The 27,878-nt window shown below is 38.5% G+C and overlaps 1 protein-coding gene and 1 long non-coding RNA gene across 3 annotated transcripts in view; both read right to left on the bottom strand.

The window, feature by feature from the left end:
- Positions 1–26,875, bottom strand: part of Smyd3 (SET and MYND domain containing 3) — a 683,600-nt gene extending 656,725 nt beyond the window's left edge. The window contains exon 1 of the mRNA XM_005326561.3: positions 26,617–26,875. Coding sequence (XP_005326618.2) covers positions 26,617–26,780 — 164 coding nt within the window. The 5' untranslated portion in view covers positions 26,781–26,875. The remainder of the gene's footprint in view (positions 1–26,616) is intronic.
- Positions 8,946–26,610, bottom strand: LOC144367267 (uncharacterized). Of its 2 annotated transcripts, XR_013426588.1 has the most exons (4): positions 24,717–26,610; positions 21,091–21,205; positions 14,354–16,595; positions 8,946–14,301 (listed from the first exon to the last, which is right to left on the bottom strand). It is a non-coding gene; the product is annotated as an uncharacterized LOC144367267 (long non-coding RNA). The 2 variants fall into 2 exon arrangements; XR_013426587.1 differs by lacking the exons at positions 21,091–21,205; positions 24,717–26,610 and having other exon boundaries at positions 14,354–21,084.
- Positions 26,876–27,878: the final 1,003 nt, after the last annotated feature.

Raw genomic sequence — 27,878 nt, 5'->3', positions numbered from 1 at the left:
ATTTTATTCTGAGACAGAGTCTTGCTAAATTGCTTAGGACCTTGCTTGCTGAAACTGGCTTTGAACTTGTGATCCTCCTGCTTCAGTCTCCTGAGCCGCTGGGATGACTGGCATGCACCACCTTGCCTGATGCATCAGTATTTCTTTCTTTTTTTTTTTTTTAAGAGAGAGAGAGAGAAAATTTTAATATTTATTTTTTAGTTTTCGGCGGACACAACATCTTTGTTTGTATGTGGTGCTGAGGATCGAACCCAAGCCCCACACATGCCAGGCGAGCGCGCTACCGCCTGAGCCACATCCCCAGCCTGCATCAGTATTTTTTTAAAACTCCTCAGGTTGTTTTAAAGAAACAATGTTAAGAGTCAATTAAACTATAAGGGAATCTCTCACAGAAAAATTTAAAGATCAAAACTGTTCAAGAGGGATTAGGGTATAAGTTCAGTAGTAGATTGCTTCCCCAGCATGTGCAAGGGTCTGGTTCAATTGCCAGCACCACCATCAACTCAAAAGAAGAAAAAAAAATTTAATTGTTCACAAAACAGAGAAAAAACGTTCCAAGAATCAGGTAATACTTTAGAAGTAAGGTGCTTTCTCTTATTATTTTATGAGTAATTTTTATATGCTACAGACATACTCATTTTTTTAAGAGAGAGAATTTTTTTTTTTTTTTTTTTTTTTTTTTTTTTTTTTTTTAGTTTTCGGTGGACACAACATCTTTATTTTATTTTTATGTGGTGCTGAGGATCAAACCCAGTGCCCTGTGCATGCCAGGCAAGCACGCTACCACTTGAGCCACATCCCCAGTCCCAGACATACTCATTTTTTAAAAAAAAAATTTAAGAGAGAGAGAGAATTTTTTTTAATATTTATTTTTTAGTTCTCAGCAGACACAACATCTTTACTTGTATGTGGTGCTAAGGATCGAACCCGGGCCACACGCATGCCAGGCGAGCGTGCCACTGCTTCAGCCACATCCCCAGTCCCATACTCATTTTTATGGTGCAAATATTTTCTTCACTTTCTTGGCTTTTCCACAGGATGGTTCTTTCACATGCATGTTTTTAACTCTTATGCAGTGATATCCAATCTATTAATCTAGTTTTGTCTCCTGGTAGTTTCTCTTATTTATTTTTGCCTCAAAGTTTACCAATAACTACCTCCTCCCAAAAAAAGGACTTCCTGACATGTTCTTAACCAAAGTAATGAATTTTTTTTAAAAAAGTTAACTTAAAATTATAAATGTTCCATTCACTATAAAAGTGAATATGAGTAGGCCATGTGTACAATAGTAAAGGGGCAACAACTAACTTTAAAAAAGAAAAATTTCTTGATTTTACTGTATTTAAACAAGTTTAATACTGGCTTTGTCTATTTCTATGTTTAAAATAACATGCCTGAGCTGGAGGTATGGTTCAGTGGTAGAGTGTGTACTTAGCATGTGTGAAGCCCTAGATTCAATCACCAACACCAAAAATAGCAATATTAAAACTTAAAAATCAATTAATTAACAAAATGCCTAAGATGTTTTCTGCATTGCTGAGAAAGTAATCATTCAAGTTCCAAGATTAAAATGTAAATGAAAGAGCTAAAAGCATGCAATGGAGGAAGGATAGCATCTTCAACAAATGGTGTTGGGAAAACTGGAAATCCATATGCAAAAAAATGAAACTGAATCCCTTCCTCTCGCCATGCACAAAAGTTAACTCTAAATGGATCAAGGAGCTTGATATCAAATCAGAGACTCTGCGTCTGATAGAAGAAAAAGTTGGCTCCGATCTACATATTGTGGGGTCGGGCTCCAAATTCCTTAATAGGACACCCATAGCACAAGAGTTAATAACAAGAATCAACAAATGGGACTTACTTAAACTAAAAAGTTTTTTCTCAGCAAGAGAAACAATAAGAGAGGTAAATAGGGAGCCTACATCCTGGGAACAAATTTTTACTCCTCACACTTCAGATAGAGCCCTAATATCCAGAGTATACAAAGAACTCAAAAAATTAGACAATAAGATAACAAATAACCCAATCAACAAATGGGCCAAGGATCTGAACAGACACTTCTCAGAGGAGGACATACAATCAATCAACAAGTACATGAAAAAATGCTCACCATCTCTAGCAGTCAGAGAAATGCAAATCAAAACCACCCTAAGATACCATCTCACTCCAGTAAGATTGGCAGCCACTATGAAGTCAAACAACAACAAGTGCTGGCGAGGATGTGGAGAAAAGGGTACTCTTGTACATTGCTGGTGGGACTGCAAATTGGTGCGGCCAATTTGGAAAGCAGTTTGGAGATTCCTGGGAAAGCTGGGAATGGAACCACCATTTGACCCTGCTATTGCCCTGCTCGGACTATTCCCTGAAGACCTTAAAAGAGCATGCTACAGGGATGCTGCCACATCGATGTTCACAGCAGCACAATTCACAATAGCTAGACTGTGGAACCAACCCAGATGCCCTTCAATAGATAAATGGATAAAAAAAATGTGGCATCTATACACAATGGAGTACTATGCAGCAATAAAAAATGACAAAATCATAGAATTTGCAGGGAAATGGATGGCACTAGAGCAGATTATGCTTAGTGAAGCTAGTCAATCCCTAAAAAACAAATACCAAATGTCTTCTTTGATATAATGAGAACAACTATGAACAGAGCAAGGAGGAAGAGCAGGAAGAAAAGACTAACATTTAACAGAGTCATGAGATGGGAGGGAAAGGGAGAGAAAAGGGAAATTGCATGGAAATGAAGGGAGACCCTCATTGCTATACAAAATTACATATAAGAGGTTGTGAGGGGAATGGGAAAATAAACAAGGAGAGTAATAAATTACAGTAGATGGGGTAGAGAGAGAAGATGGGAGGGGAGGGGAGGGGGGATAGTAGGGGATAGGAAACGTAGCAGAATACAACAATTACTAATTGGGCATTATGTAAAATTGTGGATGTGTAACCGACGTGATTCTGCAATCTGCATTTGGGGTAAAATTGGGAGTTCATAACCCACTTCAATCTAATGTATGAAATATGATATGTCAAGAGCTTTGTAATGTTGTGAACAACCAATAAAAAAAATAAAAAATTTAAATAAATAAATAAATAAATAAATAAATAAAATGTAAATGAAAGATAAGTTTATTGCAAAGAGTGACCTTCTTTTGTGCTCTACTAAGTAATTATTATAGGAAAAACTAGGAGGAAAATAGTTTGTACAAAATCTCTCACAGTAATAAATCCCAATGTAAAGGGACCAACAAGCACAGTTTTTTCCCCTGATCATACCAAATTCAAATGTGGCTACCAATTTCAAACATGATTGTGACTCTGTGAAAAACATGAATGTTATTAAAAAGCCAGCTGTACCATATGAATTTGACCAGTGCTCCTTCGTTATGAGGAAAGCTATGTAGATATTTGTAACAAAATTTGACTTGCTTGCTCTTTTTTGGTCAAATTCAAAATAAGAGTTATGGTAAGGGCTGGGGCTCAGCACTAGAGCATTTGCCTAGCACGTGCGAGGCCCTGGGTTCGATCCTCAGCACTACATAAAAATAAATAAAATAAAGGTATTTAAAAAGTTTGTGGTAAGTGTCAGAGGCTGATAACAGTTTGTACAGAAAGTTCATTAAGGGGCCCACACAAGTTTTACATGTAATACATTAGTAAGCTTTAATAGCTGAAAAATAAACCACTTTTCCCCAAAGTGTTGTGTGCTTTTCACGTCCGTGTCCACCAGAGGGAGCATCACGTCTAATTAAGATCTCATCAGCAATTTCCCAGATACAAATGGAAAATCATCTAAAACTATCTGCAAGAACTTTACGTGTAGTATATGTATACTTAAATGTAAGGTGAAATCACAGAAACCCTAAAAGAATCTCAAAATAAACATTAATCAAATAACTAATCTGCGAAGAACTTATTTAAAAGTGCTTAGAGAAAACAGCTCATCTCAGTTTAATGTACAGACAAGTTAGACATACCTTCAAATCAAACAGAAAACATACAGTCTGTGGCACAGCATAAAATTCTCTGTTGCTAACAAGCTCCAATACTGACCCACAGACCTGGAGATGTAAGAACTGAATTATAATGCAAACTGAATTTCCAACCTCAAGTGCTTCACTCTTACTTTGGTTAGGAATAAGACTCTAAATCTGTGATTAAATTCTGTTGAATTACCTTTGCCACTGGAAGCACTCTAAAGAGGTTGGTCTTTCTTTGCCTGAAAAAATCAGCAACAGCCTCCCCTAGCTAGGAAACTGCCTTGCAGAAGATTACTGATACTCTTTAAGGACCATCCTCACAACCTCACTTGTCATTACAATCTAAGTTAAAAAATGTGAAGCATGAGGAAACACATGACCTATCAAAAGAATTATGAGATTATGCCAATTTATCTCAACAGACATTTGGGGAACACAAATAGGATCAGAACCTGGCTGTGGGATTAGGATATAACAAGCTGAATGCATTGAAATGGGTACATTAATAGATTGGCTTAAGCAGCTGGGAATGGCTCAAATGATTTGGTTAATTAGTTGGACCCAAAGGAGACAACAATAAACAAAGCTGCAAATGTCAGAACTTCTTTGGCCTACTGAGGAAAAGGGATTAGGAAGATCAAAATGCTGGAATGGATGTAATATGCAAGGCCTGTTTACACATCCCTTAACCATGTCCATAGGAGGAGCCAGAAAACATGTCATTCACCATCCTATGAGAAACATTCATGAGGGGCTGGGGTTGTGGTTCAGTGGTACAGTGCTTGCCTAGCTTGTGTGAGGCACTGGGTTCAATCCTCAGCACCACATAAAAAAAAATTAATTCAATAAAGGTTAAAAAAAGAAAGAAAGAAACACTCATGAGAGGAGACTTGGTCTCCTTTAAGAGCTCTATTGTGGCTATTCTCAATGGGCCATGAATAAAAGTAGAAAGGCATGCATCAGACTGGGCTCCTGAATTCAGCAAAAGATGATGAGATCCCATGATGGCAAGTACCAAGTAGTAGCACTGTATCATCAAAGGCAAAATGGGATGGCAGCCAAAATAGTAACCAGAATTGTTTGAACTACAGAGTTCTTTGATGCTTGCTACTGGTCACAGTGCACCTAGAACTGAAAGATGGGCAATTTGGAAAAGTCTTACCTTATTGGTATTAGCAGGAAAGCTGTAAAACTGGTAAAGAGAGCATGACTTATATCACCAGAATAAAAACTTGTGCCCCACACACCAATTCCCAGATTTGTGCCACTTCACAGACCCAAAGCCTTCTGAATGAAAGGAAGGTCAGTTTCCCTTGAGGAAGAACTCTACCACACAAAACACATAGAACAGTCAGGGACCCCCAACACCCCTTAAAATAGCATCCCTTAAAATAAAAGGGAATAAAAGTTTCAGAAGGGAATAACACAATCAAACTAGCTCTCAGCCTTACAGGATTGATAAATATATTAGAAAATTAGGACTAAACTAAAGTGGACAAGTGTCCAAGGCTGTACAATGAAGATAATACACCTGGAAACAGAACACTGAGAAGTCAGTTCAGCTTTGGAGACTATGTGGTCAGCAGAAATACTACAAAAGGCCAGAAACAGACCAACAAAATAACTAAAACCAAACCCATTGAAATAGGACAATAGTTTGCCCTGTTCTGAAAATAATACTGTGAACTCTTCCAGATGACGAGGAGCAAATTCCAGCTAGTGAGGGCCACATGCATTCATATTCAGTAAAGTAACCTGCAATTACCTTTACCTTATTGGTTACCTCTAGATGGAGACTTAAGATGGTAATGAGACATGTAATGCATAGAGAAGCATGATGAAGAAGAGGCTCAACTAAAACCCCACCTCTCCATGTGATGACATCAAGGGACTGGAACCCTGCCTACCCTGCAGATGCCATAAAAGCTGTGTATCTGTGTCCTTTGCTTGAGCTAGAAGGATATTATCCATCAGTGCTATCTCCCTTTGTGCTTAAGCAGATACTCCCTCACCCCCAATAAAACCTCTCCTGTGCGTAAATTCTTTCTGGGTCTAGTTTCATTTCTACCATCTCTGAACCCAAGGACCTGAACTCCAATAACCTGTGTACTATAAATCTTCCTCCTTTGCTTCCCAAAAGTCTACAGCCAATTACAAGTTTGTCTGGGCACTAGGGAAAAGGATATAACCAGACTTTCAGGAGAATAAGAAAATGCCTGTGAACTAAAGGTAACTCCTAAAGACTCAAAATCCTACTTTGGCCCCTCTCTCAGTAACAGGAGCTTATTAAAATCAAGGGATCTATGGGGTGTGGTGGCACATGCCTATAATCCCAGTGGCTTGGGAGGCTGAGACAAGAGAATAGCAAGTTCAAAGCCAGCCTCAGCAACTGCAAGGCGCTAAGCAACTCGTGAGACCCTGTCTCTAGATAAAATACAAAACAGGGCTGGAGATGTGTAGGGCATGTTACATCAGAGAAATAGAAACCTATGATGGAGAAAAGGAAACCTAACTTACAGACTGATGCTCACTTCCTGGTCTTGGGGCCGCACATGGCTAAGATGGCGCCTGGTGATCAGCCAGAAGGCATTACCATGGGTTGTGACGAAAAATCAGACCACCTCTAGGATAGGCTCAGAACCCTGCCACCCTCTTGGACAGCTCATGTCTCCCCTTACTACCTATAGAAGGGTGTACATGTGAACTCTCCCCACCCTGCTGACCTTTATCCTGATTGGCTCCTGTGCCTTATATTAGCTATGTGCTCTTCCTCAATAAATGAGCTCCAGCCTTGACTGGTCTCCCTGACACCTGGTGAGGGAGGGCTGGGTGCGGGCGGTCAGTCGGCCCTCTCCTTTCTTGGCTCGTCCTGGCAGGGGCATGTTCTCCACATCTCTCCTGCAGGTCAGGAGGGAACGAGGACTAAAAACCCCGACAGGGATGTGGCTTAGTGGTCAAGTACCCCTGTGTTCAATCTCCGGTACCAAAAAAAAAAAAAAAAAAAAATCAAGGAATGACTGGGAATTGGTCTAAGAAGATTCATCTCATAGTAGATCCAAAGGGCCCCCAAGCCTACCCTATAGTTATGGCCTCTGTTTCAGAATTCATAGCAGGAAAAGACAGAACCCTCACTTGTTCTCTTACCCATAGAGTAATGATTATTACAATCTAAAAGTCTGGATGCAAGCCATAGAACTACCTTAACCTATTAAATAGTAAATTAAAACCAATATGTAATTTCTGGAAAGGTCAAATAAGAGATGTAGAAATAGTAACCATTTAACTTCTCTATCTGACCAGTGTAGAAGAATGATGGATCTTGGAGAATGATGGTAGACTACAGGATCCCAAAGTTATGGAATATCAAAGAGAGAATGTGACTCAGCTCTAAGAATAATAAACTCACCCAAAGACAAATGACAAGATTTTATAATCTTCTCGGGAGGGTTTTAGCATGCTTTCAGATGTCCAAAGGATAGTTAGGTAGGAGAAGAACTGCTCTTGTCTTTAAGTACAATTAAAGATATTATTAAATGAGGTGTTGACAAGGTAAGAACAGTGGTGGCTTCTATAATCAACATAACAAGCTAGACTACACAAACCCAGTATCTCTCCCTGTGGGAGGCCATCTTCGCACATGATTTGAGTCACCTCCCTGGCTGGGTGAGAGGCGCTTAGAGGCAACTGTCAGAGCCTTCCCCACCCTGTCCCAGGTACAAGGGCTTGTCCGTGTAGAGGCGTGCCTGGCCACTGACCCGAAGACTCAATAGCGGGCCCTGACCTTGGGATGCTGCCCCCCCCTCAACCTTCATTGGATGGGATTTTCCCTTGAATTTTTTGTTCCCCAATAAAAGCTCACTCCCTGGTGTGCTCTCCCTCTCTCGCTAGCCTCTTCTGAAAATCTCACCACCGCATTAGGTGGATGGAGGTGGGAGCTAGAAGAAGCCGTCTCAGGAGCTGGGAATTAAAGGTAATGAGAGTATGTCTCTTTAATCTTAAAACTCACTAGTAAATTTCTATGCCTCGAACCTTCTTTTATGAAGCTCGTGCGCTGGTCGCGAGGCATCTCTCTATAAATCTAGGTGTGAGATTTGGAAGACAGAAGTCAAACAACTGTCACTATATCCTGACAGTTTTGTATAGAGTGCCAGGTACTGCTGAAGCTTATATACAATGTCACTGATCCAACTGCTCGCCTTGTTGACAGACAGAAGCAGCAAGGTCCCCTTTTCTAGCTCACTCTGAATCACTTCCTTAACCTTCCCTCGATTATAGGGTCCAGTATATGAAAAGTTCAGTGACAAAGGGCATCAGAAATTTCTGCAAGCTATCAATGTCATAAAGTTGAGAAATAAGGACAAAGACATAGATTCCTGTTTGTCTTACTTGTTCCAATAGAATTCCAGTTTTTTTCTTCCTTTCTCTTATTTGACATCCAGCTCACCTCTCTGCCTGCTCTGTTACCTCATATAACTTCAGGTCTATGTAATGCATAGGCAGCATCATCTTCACCAACTCCCCAGGTAATGTAAGGCCTCATCCCTATAATCCTTATTCTTTATCACTCAATGACTCTGTTTCTTTGATCAAAATCTGACTGATATACCCCTTTAGAAAAAACTTACCCCAGAAAATACCCCTGACAGTGGGAGACAACCAGATAATCATATAGATATCCACTAGGTAAGAATCTGTGCAAATGCCTGGTGGTGGCTTTGTTTTATTTATTTTTTTAATATTTTTTTAGGTGTAGTTGGACACAATATCTATTTATTTTTACGAGGTGCTGAGGATCAAATCCAGGGCCTCGCACATGCTACATGGGTGCTCTACCTCTGAGCCACAACCCCACCCCACCCCACCCCCAGTGGTGTTTTTTAACCAAAAGTTTATAACCAAAAACATTTTGGTGCCTCCTTCTTAAAGAAGTCAAGAAGACATGATACTTGAAGATAGCTCTTTTAGTCTTTTATTTTTCTTTTAATCAGAAATTTTCAAATATTCACAAACATAGAACAGCATAACGAACCACATGTGTTCATAAACTAGCTTCAAAAATCATCATCATATGGCTAACCTTACATAACTTATACCTTCCCCCCATACTTCCCAATTACATTATTTTCCAGCAAACCCCAAACAATGAGCATTTCACTCATGATATATTTTATAAGGATAAAAATCTTTTGCCAGAGCTGGGCCCAGTGGTGCACACCTATAATCCCAGCAGCTCAGGAGGCTGAGGCAGGAGGATAGCGAGCTTGAGACAAACCTCAGCAACTTAGCAAGGCCCTAAACAACTCAGCAAGACCCTGTCTCAAAATAAAACATTAAAAAAGGCTGAGGATGTGGCTCAGTGATAAAGCACCCATGGGCTCAATCCCTCAAAAAAAAAAAAGATCTTTCATTGTTTTTACTTGTAACTTTTCATTTTCAATTTCTGACTAACAAAAACTTTGTAAAAATAGTGTAAAGAATTCCCATCTTCCTTTTACAAAAATTTCCCAAATGTAAATGCCTTTTTTTTTTTTAAAGAGAGAGTGAGAGAGGGGGACAGAGAGAGAGAGAGAGAGAATTTTAACATTTATTTATTTTTTTCTTAGTTCTCGGCGGACACAACATCTTTGTTGGTATGTGGTGCTGCTGAGGATCGAACCCAGGCCGCACGCATGCTAGGCGAGCTCGCTACCGCTTGAGCCACATCCCCAGCCCAAATGTAAATGTCTTGAATAAAGAAAATAATTGTCAAAATAATAAACACTGATTTAGTACTATAATCTATATACTCTATTCAAATGTCAAATTGTCCCATTAAAGTCCTATTTTTTATCCAGGATCACATTCTCCATTTAGTTGTCATGCCATCTTGGTCTCCTTTAATCTGGAAGTGTTTCAGTCTTTGTCATCCATGATCTTGATTCCTTTGCAGAGTACTACCCAGTTATTTTGCAGACTATTCCTCATTTTCATTTTCTCTGATATTTCCTCATGATTAAATTCAGATTTTGCATTTTGATGTATGTTCATCACAGAAGGAATGTTGTGTCTGTCTCAGTAGCATATTATATTGATTTATCCTATTAATGCTGATAACTTGGATCACTTAAAGTGTTATCTGCCCAGGGTAAAATCACTTTTTTCCCTTGAACTTTAATAAGTATCTACTTCTGATCATATTTTGCCCATTCACTTTAGTATCCATTGATGATTCCCATCTGAAGGCACGGAATTAGATGCTGAGATCCCATCCACCCACAATTCCATGAGCAACTTAAATTTAAAATTTCAACTTTTCTTGGTAAAATGATTACAAATTTCAAATAGCAAGACTGGGAAGGAAAGATTAAGTTGCATAAAAAAATTGATATTTCACAATTCTGAAATAAATTTATTTCAATGATGCCCTTTCCTAAACAAGCAAGCTTGAAATATAAGGAAACTCATACAACTTGCTTTATAGGCTCTCTTAAGTAAATTTAAGAAGAGATATCAATAAGTCATATGACTATCTCCATTTATGCACAAATGATAAAAATGCCCTTGTGGAAGAGTTCGACACCTTTTTTTGGTAGTATTAGGATTGAATCCAGAGCTTTAATATGCTAGTCAAGCTCTCTACATCTGAGCTACATCTCTAGCCCTTGTGTTTATTTAATTTGAAAATTTAAAACAGGTTCTTACTAAATTTCACAGGCTGGTACAAATTTGCAATTTTCCTGACTCAGCCCCCCAAGTCACTGGGATTACAGACCTGTACCACAGTGCCCAGTTTAAACACCTACTCTTTTTTTATTTTTATTATTATTATATTATTTTTCAGTTGTAGATGGACACAATAACTTTATTTTATTTATTTATTCTTATATGGTGCTGATGCTCGAACCCAGTGCACCACAGGTGCTAATAACCAAGCACTGTACCACTGAGCCACAGCTCCAGCGCCTCAACCTACTATTAATAGGACTTTTGAGAAAACAGAAATGGATTAATACTACTTTAACATAATAAAATCTATGTGCCTAAATCCTAAAGCTAGTATCTTAATAAGGAAACTTTAGAAGCCAAGAACACAAGAATGACCAGTATCTTCACTACTATTTAACATTGTTAAGAGGCATGACTCCAAAAAATTAGCCAAAAAACACACTTAGAGGCATAAAAGTGGAAAATAATAATACTATGCATTTGAAGACATATTTATGAGTATTCATAGCAATTAAATACTCTGTAATTCTCTATAATTAAAACAATGTGATATAATTTAAGATATCAACAGACAGGTCAACCAATGGAATAAAGAAGGTCTAGAAATAGACTCAACTAGTATATGATCTATCATGATCACTAGAGCAAATCACAGACTCAAAAATAACTATCTATCTACATACACATTGTGTGTATATATACATACATACACACAATGTGTATGTAGATAGATAGATGGATAAATAGATAATTTTTTTAATCTTTTGTTTATTTTTTATGTAATGATGGAGATTGAACCCAGGGCCTCATGCAAGGTAGATAAGTGCTCTACCACTAAACTATCTCCCTAGCCCCCCAAAAATCTTTTCAATAAATGACAGCGGGACAACTTAGTAAGCACATGGTAAAAGATAAAATTAGGTTCATTTCTTACATCATTCATAAACATGAACTCTAAATGAATCAGAAATCTAAACAATAAAGATTTAAAGTAAACAAGTCTAGAAGAAAATGGGATAAATCTATCACATCCAAAGTCAAAGGACAAATTACAACCTAAGAGAAAATATTTCCATCATTATCAGAGATAGAAAGTTAATATCCCTGACACAAAATAAAAGTTTAAAATCTGAGGTGCAGTGGCACATGCCTGTAATCCCAATGGCTTTGGAGGCTGAGACAGGAAGATTTTGAGTTCAAAGCTTGCCTCAGCAAAAGCGATGTGTTAAGCAAGTCAGTGAGACCCTGTCTCTAAATAAAATACAAAATAGGTCTGGGGATGTGGCTCAGCGATCAAGTGTCCCTGAGTTCAATCCCCAGTACCAAAAAAAAAAAAAATCTGTGAGCAAAAATTTATAGAAAAATGGGCAAAACGATAAATACAGACAATTCACCAAGAGATATAAAATGGCCATTAAACATATGAAAAGTTCTTTAACTTCTCTCATAATGAATTTAAATGCAAATTAAAACTGCACTAAAATTCCACTTTTCACCCATCAGATCAAAAATTCAAAAGTTTAACAATACAATAAGGCTTCAAACCTAAGAAGAAAAAAAATACTTTTGCACACAATGCTAGGGGGACTACAAAATGGTACAATTCCACATAGGTATTCACTCTTTAATTCAGAAAGTCCACTTCTACTTCTAGGAATCTACCCTGAAGATATAACTACAATACATAAATGGTTATTTGCTATAGCAATATGCACAACTGCAAGTTATAAAAAACTACCTAAATACCCATACATAGGAAATAAAACACTAAGGTTCACACACAAAATGGATGACATAGAGCCATAAAGAAGAAAAGAAAGATCTCTAAAAATTGAAATGGAGTGGTTTTCAATAGATACTAAGTTAAAAAAAGCAAGTGCAAAAGAGCAAATACAAAATGGCTACCTTTTGTATAAGAATGGAAAATAAGAACACACACACAGGGATGGGGTTGTGGCTCAATAGTAGTGTACTTGCCTAGCACATGTGAGGAACTGAGTTCGATCCTCAGCACCACAAAAAAAATAAATAAAGTTATTATGTCCATCTACTGCTAAAAATATTTTTTAAAAAAGAACACACATATATATTTGCTTATCTTGATGGGGGTAAAAAAGGCCAGACAAAATGATACACACCTAGTTCCAGCTACTCCGGAGGCTGAAGTAGGAGACACCCTTGACCCAGGAGTTCCAGACCAGTCTGGGCAAAACCCCAACTCAAAAAAAAAAAAAAAAAAAAAGCAGCAGCAGCCAGATGATCCAGATGCAACTGTCTGAATATTTGTGTCCCCATAAAATTTGTTATGTTGAAACCTAACCACATAGTACAGTAGTATTAAGAGTTGGGATCTTTAGAAGATGATTAGGTCACGAAGATGGAGTCTTAATGAATGGAATTAGTGCCATTATTTAAAAAAAAAAAAAAAAAAAAAAGGCCTCCAGGGAACAAGGCTGCCTGCCCCTTCTGCCACATCTTATGAAGACCTAGCTAGAAATCACCATCTGTGAGAGTTGGACCTTCAACAGATATCAAATCTGGTGGTGCCTTTACCTTGAACTTCTTGACCTCTAAAACTGTAAGAAATTCATTTCTATTTTTTTAGTTTAGGTTTTGGAAGCATGTTAATATTCTACACATTCAAAAAACTAAATTAAATCCAAAAGGATAGAAAAGGACAGCTAAAACTGAAAGCAAAAATGAAACAAAAAAACTCAACTCTATTTCAAATTAATACCAATAACTATACTAAAGAAAGAACCAAAGATGTAACACAGTATTTTACTATACAATTCCAGTCTTTGGTGGAATAGAGGGAAAGGCAAACAAAGTCTAAACAGTTTTGGATAGTTTTTGTTGTTGTTGTTGTTTTACTGTGATGTGGGCAAAGCAATTTAAACAATTTTATACTGTATAGAGTTGAATAAATTAGCAAATAGATTATGATGATACTGAGGGCAACAGTTCTCCCTGATGAAGAAAAGACATACAATTACAGATTGGGGAAAGAATACTGAAGAGACATCTGTAAATGAAAACACTGGTGTAAACTCATGATTTATACAATGTCTGCATATATGCATGTTCATGTATGCATATACTTTCATACTTCCTTTGTCTGCTAAAAGAGTCAAAAAGCAAAAACATCTCAGTGGCCCTCAGGTCTCAGTCTCTAATATTATTCTTCACTAAAAGAAAACAGGAATTTCTGGAGAATACTGACTCAAAAATTGGGGCAAAAGAGGAACAGAATTAGACTGGAACATTTGTTATAAAGCATGAAGTACTTTAAAAAAACAGGAAGAATAATATTACAATAATATGGTATAACCTTGAGAGGTTTCCTCCTGGCAAAATTTAGGACAATTTGAGCACCAAAACAATTAGGAACATAATTAATTATAAACCACTGAAAAATTGAAATTCCTGAGTCCACACTGATAATAAAAAATAAATAAGGGAGAAGAGAAGACGCTTGCTTATGGTAGAATGCTGAGATGAATGCCAACTAGGTATTGTGATGTTTGAAAATCAGCATTTTGGGGGATGGGGTTGTGGCTCAGAGGTAGAGCACTTGCCTAGCATGCTCGCCTAGCATGCTCGCCTAGCATGCTCGCCTAGCATGCTCGCCTAGCATGCTCGCCTAGCATGCTCGCCTAGCATGCATGAGGCCCTGGGTTCAATCCTCAGCACTACATAAAAATAAAATAAAGATACTGTGTTCACCTATAACTAAAAAATAAATATAAAAAAGAGAATCAGCATTTTGCAACCATCATACCAAACATTCAGTGAGCAAAGAATTACCCATGGATACTAAATCTAGGGCAAATTTTTAATGAGCAAACTATTTGCATAGTGTTAAAGGGTTTCACCACATTTTTTACTTGCAAGAGGGAGAAATACTTAATAGTGGAGAAACTATATAGCCTAACTAGATTATCAAAATTAACATCATTGGGCTGCGTGTGTAGCTCAGTGATAGAGCATTTGTCCAGCATGCATGAGACCCTGGGTTCACCCACAAGCACCACCAGCACCAGCACCACCACAACCCAACAGAAAAAAAGAAGAGGAGGAGGAGGAAGAGGAGGAAGAAAAAGAAAATTTAACACCATTAATGGAAAGTAGCTGGATGATGTGAGCCTTCTGAGGTGATACCTTGAGGATATATCACTCCTGTAACACCCCAACTGAGAATACATATCTTGAATCTAACCATAAGGAAACATTTCATAAACCCAAAATGGGGAATGTTCTATTTAAAAAGAAAAAAAGAAAAGGAAGGAACTGTACACTTAAAAAGTGTAGACATTATACATGCCAAAAAACAATTGTGGGAATGTTCCAGATTAAAGCAGACCAAAACAACATGACAATTCAACACAACTCCTGACCCTAGACTGGGTACACACTGAAAGGGTAAAAAGTAAGTCACAAAGAAAATTATCACTTCACTTGACAAAACTAGAATACAGATGATAAAGTATCATAGTAATGTTAAATTTATTGAACCTGATATGTATGATAACATCCCAGTTCTTTAGATAAACAGGCTGAAGTACTTAGGGATAGAGAGACAAGATCTATGTAACTTATACCTTCAGAAAGAATAAAGTGTGTGTGTGTGTGTGTGTGTGTGTGTGTGTGCGCGCGCGCCACATGCCAACAAATAAGTGACAGGAGTGCAAGGTTAAGAAAAAGAGGAAGAAGTATGCAAGTGAGGTACATGTTAATAATCATGGTAAAGGGTACACAGATTCCTTGTAGTAGTATTTTTTTTTAAAGAGAGAGAGAGAATTTTTTAATATTTATTTTTTAGTTTTCGGCGGACACATCTTTGTTCGTATGTGGTGCTGATGATCGAACCCGGGCCGCACGCATGCCAGGCGAGCGCGCTACCGCTTGAGCCACATCTCCAGCCCCTGAGCCACATCTCTAGCCCCATGTAGTAGTATTTTTTTATATTTATTTCTCGGTGGTAGTGGGACACAATACCTTCATTTTTTTATTTTTATGTGGTGCTGAGGCTTGAACCCAGGTCCTTACTTTAAATAAATGAATACAAGTTTTAAATGGACCCTCAGGACTTCTCAATAACCCTATATTTCACTAAGCAATTTACTCTTCTCTTCTAGAAGATTACTGCAAATCTTCTAAGGCCAAGTTACTTACTCACACATGAGGCGAGTACTCTACGGCTGAGCCACAACCCCAGACCTAGTATTCTTTTTTTATTATTATATTCATAATTTCATCTTCTCTTTACAAATTCAGAAAGTATATGCTTATGCAGATGAAGACAAAGGACAACCATCTGTTAGTCAGCTTTTCATCACTGTGACCAAAATACCCAACAATAACAATTTGGAGAAGAAAAAGTTTATTTGGGCTCATAGTTTCAGAGGTTAAGTCCATGGTTGACCAATTCCATTGCTCTGGGTCCAAGATGAGGCAAAACATCATGGTGGAAGGGTATGCGGGGAGCAGCGCTGCTCCACTCATGACAACCAGAAAGCAGACAGAGGGAGAAAAGAAGGGGCCACAGGGACGATGAACCCTTCCAGGGTACACCCTCCACTGACCCACCTCCTCCAGCCACCCACCTACCGACAGTTACCACTCAACTAGTCCATTTAAACTCGGATGAACTGATTAGGTTTTAGCTCTCATAATCCTCTGAATATTCCCACACTGGCACAGGAGCTTTGGGGGTACACTGCATATCCAAATCATAACACCATCCAAAGACTGTTTGCTCATATATGATACAGGTTCCCCCACTGGCACCATGAGTTGTTGTCCTTTCATTTGAGAAGACTTTGGTGAAAGCTTCTTGGATACCCTGGAGCGGTGTCAGAGATTCTGTCCATGGTCAGCCAATTCACTGCTTCAGGGCTGTGATGAGGCAGAACATCATGACAGACAGGTGTGGAGGAAGAAAGCTGCTAAGCTCATGACAGGAGGCAGGGAGAGGTCAAGTTCAATAGAACATCTTTTCTCTGAATTCTAAAAAGTCTGATCAGCCCAGAGTTTGAATAAGGGAAGCAAAAATTGTGTGTGTGTTACCCAAACTGGTCCCACATATCCTATAAGGCTATGAGAAAACCAGAACCAAATATTGCTCACTAATTCTAACATATACTAGAGAACAAACCCCACTGTCTCAAAATGATACAAAAGGTAAGTCCATTTTCCTGTAACAGTGGTTCTCAAAAGTATAATCCATGGACCTCTTGGGGATCTCTCATGCCCTTTCAGGAGGTCCACAAGGTCAAAACTATTTCATAATATGAAGATATTTTTTGTCTTTTTATAGTGCATTTCATTGTGTGTATTCAGTAATTTTTGAATATTAACTTCCAAACAAAATATCAAAGGAAATTCACATTTAGATGTAGTCCAGTAAAATGTTAATATTTCAAGCATAAAGAAAAATAAACTTCTTTTTTTAACTTTTAGTTATAGATGGACACAATATTTTCATTTTGTTTATTTATTTTTATGTGGTGCTGAAGATCAAACCCAATGCCTCAAATGTATGAGGCAAGCACTTTGCCACTGGGCCACACAACCACAGCCCCCCACCATACTTTTTTATTTTATTTATATACATATGTTGTAGATGGATACAATATCTTTATTTTTTTTTTAATGTTGTGCTAAGGATCGAACCCAGTGCCTCATGCATGTGAAGCAAGCGCTCAACCACTGAGCTACAACCCTAGCCCCCCAACAAAACTCTTAATAATAACACAAAACCAGATTCCCTAACAAAGGAACAAAAAAGTCAGACTTGCTCTATAGGGGGAAAAAAATGGACCTTAAGGTGTAAAATAAATAGAAAAATAAATTCCTGACACATGTCAAGCACATCCTAAATATTTGTTAAATATATATTCTTTTGTATGCAACTTCTCAGAAAATATGCAACCCAGTTTTTTTTAAAATATATTTATTTTTTTAGTTGTAGTTGGACACAATACCTTTATTTTTATGTGGTGCTGAGGATGGAACCCAGCACCTTGCATGTGCTAGGTGAGTCCTCTACAGCTGAGCCACAACCCCAGCCCCAGTTATTTTTCTTAAAGAAGTTACTTGATGTTACGAAGAACATTGAAAAATAAGTATGTACATCAAGTAAATTATTAATCAACTAAAAGAATCTTAATAAGAATGCACAATCATCTAGTTTATAAAAGATAATTATACAACAGTTATAACACATGACAGTTGTTTTGGTGGAGGGGAATACTAAGGTCATTCTAATATAAAATTCAGCAAAAAAATACAAAATGAAATAAATATAAGTGGCAACAAACATGTTGGGGAAATGCTCATTTTACTAAAACAACCATGCCAATTTAAACATCAAGAGAATACCATTTTTTTCTTTTTTTAGAGAGAGAGAGAGAGAGAGAGAGAGAACTTTTTAATATTTATTTTTTAGTTCTCGGCGGACACAACATCTTTGTTGGTATGTGGTGCTGAGGATCGAACCCGGGCCGCACACATGCCAGGCGAGCGCGCTACCGCTTGAGCCACATCCCCAGCCCAACAGAATACCATTTTTACCAAGTGAATTTACAAAGATTTTAAATAAAATACCACTGGTAGTAGGAATAGGAAAAAATAGATACTTCTAATATTTTGCTGATGGAGTGAAACTAACTTGAAAAAATACTTTTTAAAGTATTGCCTAACCAAACAGTTACTTTAAAATCACTTCAAGAAACACTGTCCCGGGCTGGGGATGTGGCTCAAGTGGTAGCGTGCTCGCCTGGCATGCGTGCAGCCCGGGTTCAATCCTCAGCACCACATACAAACAAAGATGTTGTGTCCGCTGAAAACTAAAAAATAAATATGAAAAAATTCTTTCTCTCTCTCTCTCTCTCTTTAAAAAAAAAAAGAAAGAAAGAAACACTGTCCCATTAGCTTCTTCAAAAAAGGTAAAATGTCCCCTTCTTAGACTATACCCAAAAGACCTAAGAAGAGCATACTACAGGGACACAGCCACATCAATGTTTATAGCAGCACAATTCACAATAGCTAGAATGTGGCACCAACCTAGATGCCCTTCAATAGATGAATGGATTAAAAAAATGTGGCATTTATACACAATGGAATATTACTCAGCACTAAAAAATAATAAAATCATGGCATTTGGAGGCAAATGGATGGCATTAGAGCAGATTATGCTAAGTGAAGTTAGCCAATCTCTAAAAAACAAATGCCAAATGTCTTCTCTGATATAAGGGGGGTGACTCAAAATGGGATAGGGAGGAAGAGCATGAGAAGAAGACTACCACTAAATAGGGAAGAGAGGTGGGAAGGAAAAAGAGGGAGAAGGGGAGTTGCACAGAAGATGGGAGGAGAACCTCATTGTTATACAGAATACATTTATGATGTTGTAATGAGAAAAAGAAAAAAAGTGTGTCACATTAGATTGGATAGAGAGAAAGGATGGGAGAGGAGGGAAGGAGCAGGGAGGATAGGAAGGGCAACAGAACAGAATAGACAATATGATTGATATATGTACAATCCATGTATGTATTATATATCAAAATGCATTCTACTGTCATGTATGACTAAAAAAATAAAATTTTTTAAAAAAAAGGTAAAATAGCAAAATTTTTAAAACCCTACAAGTCTAACAATATTATTTTCCTAACTGCCTACTTCATTAGTGTGTAGTTCAACATAAAATTCAGGTGGGAAATAATGTTCCTCAGAATTCTGGGGCATTTCTCTTTTGCTTTTCATCTCCAGAGTTACTGGTATAATGTTTGGGAATTTTCTGATTCCCTATTCTTTTTTATATGGCCCATTTTTTTTGTCAGTTGAAGCTTTTAGGATTCTCACCATATTTTCAGTTTTCATTGTACTAGGCACTTGTAGATTCCTTCAATCTTCAAAGTCATGTCTTTTCCTGAAATTTTCTTATTTTAATAATTTGATAATTTCTTTTCTTCCATTTATTTTTGTTTTCTCCTGGAACTCTCATTATACAAATATGTCATCTTGGACCCTCTTTCTCATATTTCAAATTTTTTATCTCTTTGTTCTGCTTTCTGGAAGACTTCCTCAAAATTACATTTAGTTTCTCTGTTTTCATTTTAGTTGTTATATTCTTCAATTTCCATAAGTAATATCTTCAGGCATTTTTTTAAGAGCTAAGGTCTTGATATGTTGCCCAGGCTGGCTTCAAACTCTTGGACTCAAGCAATCCCCCTACCTTGGTCTCCCAAGTAACTGGAGCTACAGGTGCATCCTGTAGCTCAAGGATTTTATTATCTTTCTCTATTTCCTTTTTTTTTTTTTTAAACAAAAGAATATTATTTTTGGAGCCTTTCCCCAAATACTCTCAAATTACTTTTGAGAGTAAGGCACTAAAAAGCCAAAAAGGCAGGACATAGGAAGAAGTGAGTGTTCAGGAGAACATCCCTCCATTGACTACTAGCTGGGCAGAAACCCAGCTATTTCTCTGGGAGATCTGCACCAGCCTGTATTTGCACATCTTTTTTCTTGGCTGTTTGGGAAGTATTTTCCTCTCTCTTCCCTGGAGTACCTCTTTGATTCTCATTCTCACACAACTAGACAGAAGTTGTTTGACATGTGATTCTGCAATACACTGAATGCAGAAGCAGTTCCAAGAATCCAAGTGTGTTCTATTAAGCCAGACATTAGAGAGATGAAAAAATGTGCAACTTTTCCCACTAAGCTTTCTCATTTTAGATAGTTTGTTCTTTAAAATTTTTTGTTAAAATGTAATGTACTTGTTTTTTAAATGTATTTCAAAACTTTTCAGTTTTAAGTTTTTATACTATAAATATCAATAGGCATAACCCACATGCACCAGCATCCTCAATAACATTCTTTAAAATTCCTCCTATTAAATTCATTTCATTAATTTTTGGAATGCAAAGGGGCTGCCTCAAATGACAGTGTACATTAAGAGCAGGTGAAACCGCAAGCAATAGTCCTCTGCTTCAGTTCTCTTTCTGTGAGGTTCTGGGGCAACACAGCTCTACAGAAGATTCTCAATAGATCTCAAAAATGGTAGTACATGCAGAGAAGACAAATCCAAGTGCAGGGGAATTGAAATGGGTATTCCAAAGAGAACAAATCACTGACTGCTTCATGACAAAAGGGTATAAAATAAAAACCAGAGAGCAACTGGTTTGTCCTGAGGTGTGTTGCCATTTGGAGAATCCAGGATCAGTTACTACTGGTAGCAAATTAGGTTCTCTGTACCAACAGATGCCACAATGGCTTTAGGAGAAGTCTAAGCTGCTGAGTTCCAGGCACCACCCTCTAGCCCTTTCCCACAATCGTCGTGTTCTTGAGCCCTCTGAAAAAACACCAGGTTGTCTGGAAAAAGAGAACAACTTACTGCTATCCACAAAGAAGGTGATCCTGTCTGATTAAGAACATCCTCTGCTGTGGCATTCACAGGACCAAATGATTTCAGGTTCAGGGTTCAGCCATACAGCTCTTTCCCAAACCTCCTTGCAGAAGAAAAGGAAGAAGCAAAAGAAACAGAAATTATAACTCCCACTTAAAAAGAAAAATGGAAGTCATGTCCATAATGCCCTCTTCAAACCACCTTATTCTCAATTCCTACACCTTATTTCATTCCAAATCTTTGAGTCCAAGATAAACTATTAGCCTGCCCAGGAAAGTCATCTCTCAAGGTTCTACCTATGAAATGATTTCACTACTCCTTTGATCTTTAGGCCTCCTCAGGAGGATCTATAAGACTTGTACCTGTTACCAGTATATTTCCTCAAATCAGCCATCAACCCAGGTAATGTTTTTTTATATATTATTTGAGCCAGGGAGGGCTTCCCAGTCTCCATTTGGCTCTTACTACTCTATCGTGGATCAAGAAGCCAACGTGAGAAATCTGCCATTGCTGAACTATTCACCCCAATGCCTAACTTTCTTGATAACTTCATTTGAAGAAATTTCATCTATTACCTTAGCCTCTCAGATTCTGGATTATAGGAATGCAATACCATGCCAGGCTTTTCTTACTCCAGATCTCAGCCATTCTTTAATATACCAATACATGTCCTACTTATAAGTGTATGTATGTGTGTGTGTGTGTGTGTGTGTGTATGTATATATATATTTTTTTTTTCAGCCAATTTTGACCATTCCACCTGATCTTTGACCACATCAGGACCTGTAATCCAATGATTCTACCACATTTCACTATCACCCTCCTCAAGACTCCATTCCCTAATTTAGAAACCATGATCCATGATTATATCCTCCCTTACCTACAACTTCCAACAACTACTCCCTCTTCATCCATCACACTAACTGACAATCCTGGGTAAACCCAATTCTCAGTGCCAAGAAATTAGCCACTGGGAGAGAATATTTAAAAAGCAATACCCTCTTAAGCATTCCTTACTTTAAATAAATGATTACAAATTTTAAATGGACCCTCAGGACTTCCCAATAACCCTATATTTCACTAAGAAATTTACTCTTCTCTCCTAGAAGATTATTGCAAAACTTCTAAGGCCAAATTACTTAGCAACCACTTCCCTGGTTGTCTCAAACTTTACACCACTGCTGTTGGCTTCTCTGGAATTTCTTCTTACCTATGACATGAAGCTATTTCCTCCTGCCTATACCCCAGGCTCAGTCCTTAGCCAGGACAGACTCCATCATCTTACTAAACCTAATATTCCTTTACTGCCTGTTCACATTTATTCACACTGAAACTCAAATGTAGCTGCTTTATTTTCTATAATTGATCTAATCTGTCTCCTTTACATGTGCTGTTCATTTGATAACTAATCTAAAATTCTTCATTAACATCTACCCTAATAAAGAGCCAGAAAACTTGAAACTTGTCAAATAATACCTTAATCTCTTCCAGTTAATATTCAGACTAAGTTAAACTCCTTATCAGGACTGGTTTAAATGGCTGCTCTCAGGTAAATTTTTCTCCAGGGTCTTATCAGTAATTCTTGATGGTGAGAAGGCCTTACATGTGGGGCATGTCTCTAGATCCTCACAGGTCTCTCCTGCAAACAGGTAGTCAAGTCTTGTCACTGAACTGGTACCACCTCATCTTTTGGGATGTCATGCTGGCTTCCATCCCTGGTGTCCATGGTTGACTCCCTAGTACCACCACACACACACACACACATACACACACACACAAAAAAAGGCGGGGAGCAGAACCAAATCTCCTGTACTGGTAACTGTCCCCTGAGTCCACTTAGCACTCCCTCTGTATCCCCAGAACTTTAGCCAGACAAGAAAGTTCAGAATGTGTAAATCACAATTTGCTTTCCCTACTCTATGCCCCTTTTTTCCACAATTCACCAGGGCTGAAAAGGATGGATTTTCCACTTCCAAGCCATCCTCCTTCCTCCTGGGAGTCACGAGGCCTCAACATTAGGCTTAATGATGGATGTGATAGAAGAAACTATCATTAGAGTGTGCTAGTGGTAGCTTTTATATGGAAGCTATAGGCAACTTGGAACTTTGGAAAACCAAAGACAAACATATTGACTTAAACTTACCCAAAACATTGTCGTTTCAAAAATTCAACAATTAGCCTGTAATTCCAGGAGCTAGGAAGGCTGAGGCAGAAGGATCACAAGTTCAAAGCCAGCCTCAGCAACTTAGCAAGACCCTAAGCAACTTAGTGACACCCTGTCTCAAAATAAAAAGGGTTGGGGATGTGAATCTATGGTTAAGTGCCCCTGGTTCTAAAAAAAAAAAAAAAAATCTTAAATAAAAATTATTAAAAATTCAACAATTAGCATTTACAGTGTACTTTAAATACTAAGGACAAAGATTACATTTAGAATACTACTCTGTGGGTAAGGAGACCTACAAACACAATAATAACAATGAAATTTTATGTGTTGTGTTTACCAAAACAAAGAGAAAATATGCCTAACTCATTTGTCAAATGATCTTCTCTATCTCTATCAAACTAAAAAATGTGTGTGATGAAAGGATGATATAAATGATTTCAGGTCACAATGTCATTGTCAATTAGCCTTCCTCTGACTTACTTCATTTTCTTCTCCACTCACAACATAAAAAAACAGAAACCATTCCTTAGTGAGAAGAAAAGAGAAAGAGAAGCCATGAAGCAAGTTCAAGTTTCTCAATTAACAAAAATAAATATGTAGAACTAAAGCACCAATCAAAACAGCCCTAGGGCCAAGGGAAGTATGTATAACACTGTAACAACCATTTTCAGAGACTAATGAAGTAATTAAAACAAATGTTTTTGTTTGTTTGTTTGTTTGTTCTACTTGGTTCCCCTTCCCATGTTGTTAAAAAGTATATAACATTTTTATTCCATTACTTAATTTACATACAAAACAACAGCAGAAGAGCTGGTTCAGTTAGCAGAAAATTTCTGCTAGACATTTATACTACCGTCTAAGAGCACACTGTGTGCTACCTATTAGGCCTATAATAATTGAAAAATGAAATATCTGTTCTCAAATTGACTATCATAATTGATAGTCAATAAAGAGAAACAATTTTACTTACAAGAGAAAAAACAAAGATACTTAACCCCCAATGATGGGCATTCAAAAGTGGTAGAAAACTTGACAAAATGATGCACCAACATTTCCCCAGCAATATTTGCAGGCTGACATGAATCCCAACTACTCAGTTGAGAATACTACAACCACTGAAGAGGAAGTGTTCAATGAAGTGTCCACTGCAACACAAGTGAACTATGGTATACGTGGCCACCAGGATAGATGGTTGGATGCACAGATACACAGATAGATATCCTGGCAACACAAAATAAGCACAAATAAATTTTTTGTGCAAAGAACTAATAAGCAAGTATCTGTTAGTGAACATGAAGTATCCATCTGTTCAGTCTGTTTTGTTTGGATTCTTGGCATTAGCCTTCATCATTTTTTCTATGTTTATATTTGTTGATTTCCCCATTGGATGAACATCTGTGGAAAGTAGAGCCTGCCTCCTGTCTTAAAGCCAAAAAGATCAAATACTTACCTTCTCAAATTCTCTTGCAGGTGGTGTACAGGCAGTGAGTGGCCTAAACTCAGCCAATCCAAGAGAACCACTAAGGATTTTGAATCAGAAATTAATAACACAAAGAAGAATGGTTGAAAGAGCAACTCTCCAGCAACAATAAGTATCCCAAAAAGCAGTAGCAAGGTCCAGTTTCCATAATGCTGGTGGTACATGCTGCAGAATCATTTTTACCAGGCAACCTAAGTGATATACTTCCAGACCCTAACCCAACTACTCTTACAGTGCAATTTTCACATAGTTCCTACCCACTTTCAAAGCCAGGTTTCTCCAGATAGTAAAGCAATATTTAAGGCTTCCCAATACACTTTAAAGAAATTTCTTTTGTGCTTAAATCACCACAGTTGTTGCAAGAAAAATGAGCAATGGACAGCAGGAATGACATAGAATAACAAGTTCAGTTCTGATAATTCAGTTACTACTTTGTCACCATTTATTCATTCCAAAACTTTTCTGTTCCAAGAACTAAATCATGTCTTCTCCATCAATTAATATTAAAGGACCTAAACAGTAAGTTCTCTGCTTTGGACTATATTCAAATTCAGGATACATGCCAAAGGATGCAATGGTTTAAGAGTCCTGCTTTCTATAATTTGCCTGAATAAGAATCAAAGATGTATGACTTTAAATGCTGAAGCCTTCCATAAAAAAAAAAAAAGTCAAGTCTTGAAAGAATGAATTGCTTTCAATCCCACAGTTTACAAAAACTTCAAGGTACTCTCTCCTTAACAGGTGTATGTGTTGTCAGCATTACTTTGGAAAGCAACAGATACAATTATTTGGTAACTTTAAAATGCAAATATGAACCAAATAAGAACATAATAAGATTAATGGTAAAGCTACTGATTACCTCCCTGCCTTCATTCATCCCAACCCCAGACTGATGGTCTGCAAGAGCAGGAATGCTTAAAATCATCTGAACCATCACAAAAAAGAGCTCTTCTGCTTTGTGCATGGTAGGAGTTCAATACTATTTAACTGAATGCAATTCTTATGTACTAAAGGTATAGTACATATATATTTCCAGAAGTTGATTTCTCATAGAACTTTAAACTGGCACTGTGCTTCCAGGCTTCCAAAACACTGCCACATGGATTCTCACAACTAGATAAGTGTTGAAGAGTTAGACTTGCCTGCAGTCACTAACTGGAAAAGCACACTGAGGAATCTCAGTTATGTAGGCTACCACAACACTTTATTTGCACCCCTTTGTCAGCCCTTCTGATACACTGTAACTCTATCACTCGACCTGCCCTCTAGGAATTCTTAAGGATATTCCATTAATATCCATATCCCTGAGCCACACAAAACCTGGACCATAAAAGTGCACCGTAAACACTAAGATTCTTCTGCCTTCTTCAAGCCTAGTTCTTTGCCAGCAGGGCCTCAGCTCTGAGCCTGCTTTATGCACATCCCTGCTCCTTCACGCCCACCCCTGCCACTTAAGATTTCCACAGCCACACCAAAGAAGCTTGTCGCACACGACATAGACTTTTTGTTCCCTAGCAAAATTACCCACAGCCAACGCTTCCCCTCAAGCCTGCAACACTGGGGAGGAAGGAGTAGCCTGGGTAACCGGTCCGGCTTCGTTTGCCCTATAGAGCAGCAGGGGCTGGGATCCCTCAAACCGCTTGGCTGGAGAGCAGAGGGGTCCTCCCGGCGGGGCCTGTCAGGGGCGACCTGCCCCCAGGAATACGCGTGCCGTGGGGAGTGGAGGGCCCCGTGATCTCCGCGGAACCGCCGAGCTGCTGTACAGCCGAGTGCAGGCGGAGTCCTCCGAGGACTGTCCACACCACGCTCCCAGCACTCTGGACCCCCGCACCGCTCGGGACTAAGGTGGGCAAAGGCGCTCCATACGTACCCGAGGAGGCAGCGGTCGCAGACGACGCCACGACTCCCCTTGCACACCGTGTACGCCAAAGGATCCGAGCGAAAGAGCAGCTCCCCGGGGCGTAGCGGGGCCACTGCGCGCAGCCCGTTTCCCCGGTCGGCAGTCGTGAACTTTTCCATCTTCAGTGGCTCCATCCTCCCGCAGCTCCCGCACCTCAGCCGTCTACCAAGTCCCGCAGACAGCGTCTCGCGGGCTGCCGGAACCCGCGCGCAGGCGCCCTGTGCGCACACGTACGCCCGAGGGGCGGGGCGGGCCCGAGGGGCGGGGCGGGCGCGGCGGGCCTCAGAGCATGCCCAGACCGGGCTGGCGGGAGCAGCTGCGGGGCTCCTGGGGACTCTACTGGTGCAGCTAGCGCCCCGCGGCTTTGCTAAGTGAGGATGGGCTGGTTTCTTCCCTTTCAACGTTTTATGATGATAATTTTAGTGCAGTAGAAAAAGTTAAAAGAACAATTCGGTGAACACCTGTTATACCCTCCACCTAGAACAATTCTTAACATGTTACAGTTTCTGATCACTCACTGTACCCACCTGTATGTGTATTTGCTTGCGTTTTCAAAGTTGTTGTGTTGAACCTTTGGAAACTAAGTTGCAGACATCATAACAGTTCAGAACTGATACTTTTCCTCGTAACATTTTACACTTAGATACTATAATATTCATTTTCAACAGAATAAGAGTGATATCCTGTACTGAGGTGTAGCTCAGTGGTAGAGCTCCTGCTTAGCATGTACAAGGTCCTGGATTCAATTCCCCAAACGGCATAATAATAAATGAATGGGGAGGGGGACAATATCCTATAAAACTACAATGTCCTTATTACACCTAAGAAAATTATACCAGCAAACAAAAAAATATACTGACTTAAAGTATGCCGTGTGTGTTTAACCAGAATCCAACCAAGGGTCATTCCCCGCCCCCTCTGATATTGACTCTTTTAGGATAGAAGCTAGAAGCCTTGTAAAATGTTCTGTTTTCAGTATTTGATTTTTTATTTCATAGAGTCATTTAACTTGTTTCTCTGTATTCCCAGTGAACTGTACGCTAAGTCTAGATGTTAGAATCTAAAGACTTGATTCAAGTGAAACATATTTTAGGGGAAAAAAAATACTTCAAATGATATTATTCACTTCATATTGCTTCACTTCATATCAGAAGGTGTATAATATCAAGTTGTCCCACTTTTAATAAAATTAAGTTTGATCCGTTGGTTAAAGTAGTAGCTGCTAGATTTCA

The sequence above is a fragment of the Ictidomys tridecemlineatus genome, chromosome 10 (assembly GCF_052094955.1).
Source record: "Ictidomys tridecemlineatus isolate mIctTri1 chromosome 10, mIctTri1.hap1, whole genome shotgun sequence".
Taxonomy (NCBI): Eukaryota; Metazoa; Chordata; class Mammalia; order Rodentia; family Sciuridae; genus Ictidomys; species Ictidomys tridecemlineatus.
The sequence above is the reverse complement of the archived record's forward strand: the minus strand, read 5'-3'. Positions and strand labels throughout refer to the sequence as shown.